The sequence below is a fragment of the Corythoichthys intestinalis genome, chromosome 16 (assembly GCF_030265065.1).
Source record: "Corythoichthys intestinalis isolate RoL2023-P3 chromosome 16, ASM3026506v1, whole genome shotgun sequence".
NCBI classification, from domain to species: domain Eukaryota; kingdom Metazoa; phylum Chordata; class Actinopteri; order Syngnathiformes; family Syngnathidae; genus Corythoichthys; species Corythoichthys intestinalis.
Window position 1 is genome coordinate 32,988,241 of NC_080410.1, and position 6,000 is coordinate 32,994,240.

General features: G+C 37.9%; 1 protein-coding gene across 1 annotated transcript in view; it reads left to right on the top strand.

Moving 5' to 3' along the window:
* Positions 1-3,948, top strand: part of LOC130931807 (retinoic acid receptor alpha-B-like) — a 41,192-nt gene extending 37,244 nt beyond the window's left edge. Inside the window, exon 9 of the mRNA XM_057860900.1 lies at positions 89-3,948. Coding sequence (XP_057716883.1) covers positions 89-324 — 236 coding nt within the window. The 3' untranslated portion in view covers positions 325-3,948. The remainder of the gene's footprint in view (positions 1-88) is intronic.
* The last annotated feature ends 2,052 nt before the right edge of the window (positions 3,949-6,000 follow it).

Below are 6,000 nucleotides of genomic sequence, written 5' to 3' on the forward strand. Positions count from 1 at the left end.
TCAAACCTAAATGTTGGAAATAACAAAATAGCTCAAATTTGGTCTTATGGTGTTTTTTCAATGCTCTCTTTGCACTTCTAATACTTAGGAGCAGAACGAGTAATCACACTGAAAATGGAGATCCCTGGTTCCATGCCTCCACTCATTCAGGAAATGCTGGAGAACTCTGAGGGACTCGAGGGCCAAGGTGCTGGGGGAGGGAAAGGAAGAGACAAAGGTGGCAGGCAACAGGAAAAGCACCAAAATTCCGCCATTCCGTCCCCGATGTCAGTTCCATCTCCCAGCCAGAGCCCCCCAGTTAGAACCCCGTCCCCTTGCCTCTGAACTTCTACACATGCGAACTGCTTTGCACATGACCGCCATTTGTCAGTATGAGGTACTATGAGTGCACCATCCATGCAACAAGTTGACGTGGATCAACTGGATCGCTGAGCAACTTTAATGGTATTGTGGATGTGCGCAAAACTGTGCTTAATAATGATAGGCTGCAGATGGGATTGGTGACTTTTTTTTGCCAGCTGTAGGAACCACGATATTTTCAAGACATAATGGTTTGTTGCATTAAATGTTTAAAATGATTTCACGTTTAACCCTTTCAGGGACAGTGGTCACTACAGTTGACAGCTATTCAAAAGTTGGCACTTAAGACCTTTAATCCTTAATAAAGCAAGTGAGCATATATATTTTTTTTTCCAAATTACAACTTTTGAGCATTTAACGTAAATAAATTAGCAGTTATTATTATATAATTTATATATGATCTTTATTCCGGAATCTCACAGTGGGTCCATAGCACACACACCAACGAAGAAAAAAAAAGAATACCGTGCATACGGAGACGTAGTATTAAAGTGACTTGAAAGAAAAACAAAACAGAATAACAAGGAAGCACTGGCTATCAGTGCACAACAAATAGGCTTTTGCGCCAACAGCGCCACAGGCTCGAACTAAATCTAAAGCTCATTGTAGGGTTTGTAAAGTTGATTATAATATTATTTCCAGACTCATTTAGCCGAAACATGAAGCTATACATCAATTTTCTTAAAAGCGCCTAAGAGGTGGGTAACCCAGAGCTAACAAATAATTGGCTGGCGCTGTACCATCTAGGCACACGCATTAACAGCCTCAGGGCATCACTGTAGGCTACATTTAGCCTCTGCATGGATTTTGCTGTGTACCTTGACCACAGGTGGGCAGTGGAAAACGGTGTGCAGTACGCCTTAAACAGTGAGGTATTAACGTGGGGGGAGCACATACAAAATCTTCTTTTAAGCATGTTTGCCTGTGCATAAAGTCTACAACATTGACGATGAATATCCCTGTCATCTGACAAGTCTTCAGATATGAAGTGGCCGAGGTATTTAGCTTCACTGCAAATATTCAGAACTATTTTGCCCAGAAAGGGCGGCTATATTCCCTCAGTTCTATCTTCTTTAGAACGTACAATCATGATGTTACTTTTCTGTGCGTTATATTTTATGTCAAAACGGTCACCGAATTGGGAACATACAGTGGGGCAAATAAGTATTTAGTTAACCACTAACTGTGCAAGTTCTTCCACTTGAAAATATTAGAGAGGCCTGTAATTGTCAACATGGATAAACCGCAACATTGAGAGACAGAATGTGGGGGGAAAAAAACAGAAAATCACATTGTTTGATTTTTAAAGAATTTATTTGCACATAATGGTCATCCCCCCGTGTGGTTCTGGGACTTTTGCCCACCGTTCTTATCATTTGGCGCTACGGGGTGAGATCTTGCATGGAGCCCCAGATCGATGGAAATTATTAGTGGTCTTGTATGTCTTCCATTTTCTAATAATTGCTCCCACAGTTGATTTTTTTACACCAAGCGTTTTACTTGTTGCAGATTCAGTCTTCCCAGCCTGGTGCAGGTCTACAATTTTGTCTCTAGTGTCCTTCGACAGCTCTTTGGTCTTGGCCACAGTGGAGTTTGGAGTGTGACTGACTAAAGTTGTGGACTGGTGTCTTTTATACCGATAATGAGTTAAAACAGGTGCCATTAATACAGGTAACAAATGGAGCCTCGTTAGACCTCATTAGACCTCGTTAGAAGAAGTTAGACCTCTTTGACAGCCAGAAATCTTGCTTGCTTGTAGGTGACCAAATACTTATTTTCCACTCCAATTTGGAAATAAATTCTTCAAAAATCAAACAATGTGATTTTGTTTTGTTTTTTTCCACATTCTGTCTCTTATGGTTGAGGTTTACCCATGTTGACAGTTACAGCCCTCTCCAATCTTTTCAAGTAGGAGAACTTGCACAATTGGTAGTTGACTAAATACTTATTTGCCCCACTGTATTTGGGCACCCCTCTTTGTGCCAACATAAGAAAAAGTTTGCTGTGATTGATCCGATCGAAGGCTTTAGATAAGTCAATGAAGCATGAAAACATTGAGTTTAGGCTTTAATATTTAAATAATAGCTCCTTCAGAGCAAATATACACATATCGGTTCCATGTTTCCTTTTAAACCCGAACTGATTGTCGCTTGTAGAAATAAATATAGCGATTCTACCCAGTATGATTGACTCTAGAACTTTAGAGGCCAGGGCAATTGGTCTGTAATTATCTTTACTATTGATTTTACCAGCCTTGTCTTTTAAGATAGGCACAAGTTGTACTGCCATCATAGAGTCAGGTAAGATGCCATGCTGAAAGAAACCGTAAAAACAAAAGGCAAGAAGAGGGATTATTTTTTGACTGAATTGTTTTAATGAGTAATCATTATTGTAGTTTTAAATTATTTTATGGCTATACCGGTAATTATCTTTAAAGCTAAATTAATGAAATTGCTATGGATAATAACAGAAATACACTGGTCACGGCCCCAAGTAACACTAGTGGCTTAATGTCCAATCTATTTTGACTGAAAGAGTTGAAGCAATTTAGAATGAATTAAGCCAATGAGTTCACTGTAAGGATTAAAACAAATTTAAATCATAGTTCGTTCATGAAAGGGTTAAACCAAATCTTTTTGTAAAGATCATATGGTTTGTTTTATTTTTGTTTTGTTTTTTGTCTGGATAAAAAGTAGTGTTATTTAACTGCACCTGTCTTGACTTCTCAATAACAAGGTATTGTCACATATGGACAGATTTAATGAAGGATTATGGGTTTTATCTATAAATAGATGCTAACCCTTATGCATTTTTTGCCTCTGAAAAGCCATGTGTGTTATGCAAAATCAGTGTTTTGTTTTCTTTTTTTGTATATAAAAGATACTGTGACGGACTGACAAAAGATATTTTCTTAAACTTACTCATGTATATATACATCATATATTTTATCTCCCCAAAGCAAAACTGTCTGTTCTTCCCCTATCCTCATCAATATATCCCTTGAACATTTTACTCCACCACCCCCTGACACACATGGGGGGCGTTAATCAATTATACAGCCTCACTAAAATGAAAAATGTATTGCAGCTAAAAGCAATTATGGTTCTGTGTATCACTTTGTAGCATCTGTGGAAAAACTACATCGAGGAGTTGTTTTAATGCAGCAAACGATTTATGTATGTAAAAATTGACCTCATAAGGGGGGGACACTTTAATCAAACCAGACTGTGATATGAGTGCATGTGTACTGTACTATATCTGTACTTGTACCACTGTGTACCACTCTGTATCAGTTCACACTGCCACTGTCTCACTTTGTATACATTGCTCCTGCCGGGTACAAATCTTTTTACTATGCCAGTGTTTTCCTTCTTAAAGGGGACCTATTGTTTGTGTTTACAGCTTTTTATCTGATGAAGTATAATGCATGATTTACTTTTGGAGAACTGTTTTTTTTTTTTACTGTTATTATTATTATTATTAAACTGGCTGTCTGTCATCCTCTCATTTTGGCCTCTTTGTCTTTAAGCCTTCAAGCCTGACCACTCTAATGCTTCATGCGCGAATTATGATTGAATGTTCATTTTTCCCTCCCGGTCCAAATGGATTGGACATCTATGAATTACATGAGTGCCCTGTAAAGGATAAAAGAATAATAGTTAGAAGATGCAATTCCTGGAGAAATTGTGTGGGGATGCTTTATCTCCTATGTGGCAGATTTTCAGTCACTTGCTGTTTTGGATCAATTATGGGTCACTTCCATGTTAACTTAATGGTTGCCAGTGGCAGCACCAGACGTCCAGTCTGTTTTGACTGGGTGGGAGCGCTGTTAATAGCACTGAAAGATGAGCGTTCAAAGCTAGTCCTGCCAGTTCAGAGGAATTGGACCGTTGTTGTTAATGGTGGGCAATTAGTTAATTTTGGAGTCACTTCCTTGTTTATTTTAGGGTACCTATAGGTCACTTCCGTTTGATTATGGGTCGCTTCCTGAACATTTTGGGCATTCTGGGGTCACTTCCTGTACATTTGGGATTATTTCCTGTTGATTTTAGGACATTCCTATCAGTTCTTTTTTTCTCCCTCATTTAAAATAAATGGGGATGTTTTTGTCATATTTTGGTGGAACTGTGGGTTTTTGGCTAATACTATACAGTATTTGTGGACTCAATTCCTGATTTTTTTTTTTATGTGATGTATGTGCAGTTTATGTGAATTGGAAAAAAATCTAGGACAAGATACATTTTAAATTTTTTTATGTTTTTGTCATTGGAAACCAATAGGGCTTTTTTGTAGAAAAATTCACGTTTTTGTCCGAACCGTATACGTCAGGGGCAAAATCGAAAGTGAGGCTGCGTCGCGTGCATTTCTCGAATGTTTCTAAATTGAAACCAGTGTTCTTCCAAAATTGTCAACATCAGCAAAACGTGCTACATGAGTCGAATTTGACACCCAAAGTACTCCCGTGAGTTCTCAACTTGTTTTGTTTAGATGCAAACAGGCAGAACATACTAAAAAAAAACTTTAAAAAAAACAAAAAACAAATATACTGTAGTTATAACAAACAAGGACGGTTTAAATACGCTACGTGACTAATGTGGTCAACTGCTTCAAAACTAACACAAAAAAAAAACTATAAAAGTATGAGAGGATACATGCAAAAAGTATTTTTGAGGCATTAAAAGGGGACTAAAAAAACAAAAATAGTACTCGCCGCTTCTAACCGATGTGCGGATGCTTGCGCAAGCGCGCCGAACATTTTGTAGAACGTTTCGCCGCGCAGTAAGGAATTGCCGAACACAGGTCAAACCGTGTGTGCTGTGCAACGCGTCGAATAAATGGACAGGGAAAAAATACAAATGTTATACGTGAGGAGCTTTGCTTTGCAAAACATCCAACAATAATTTGTACATGAAAGGGTTAAACAACCAAAAAGTATTTTGCTAACTTATGAATTGCTGTCCACTGTAGTGACCACTGTCCCTGAAAGGGTTAAATGAATTGGACGTCAATGGCAGCCAGTGTGGATACCCCGGGGGGGCCCGAGGGACTAAAGTAACTCAACTAAGATGCAACCCCTATAATTTGGAAACAAAATAAGTATTTTTGGAACTGTAGACTTAATTCAAAGTAAAATCGATTCATTTCTCGTTTTAGTTGCGCAGAAATGTTTTTTTTTTTAATTATTAGAATATTTCTTTCACCCCTCCCTTCTCCGAAAATGGTTTATCCACTCTGTTTGCGTTTGGATCCCCGTTTATTCTGAGTTTAAGTCTCGTGCTCATGACACCAGTAAAGATGTTTATTGGACTGTGGTGGAAATCAGAACAGGGAACAAAGGTATTCTGTCAGATGTAGTCATATAAAGTCAATTATTGACACCTTCCATCTAATCCCACTGTTTGTATGACTAGGTGAATAAACAAAGACTTGCATACAGATATGTTGAGTAGTAATACAGTATGATGAAATGTACATCATTTCTTTTTATCATAAAACGAGAAAGAATAGCATAAAATGATACCATCCATTGAGAAAAGGGGAGTTATCTGATTATGAGAAATTGATGAACCAACTTAGACTGTTTGGGCTTGATCATTAGTATATTCATTTCATGTTTACCATGTTCATTTGATTTCAATC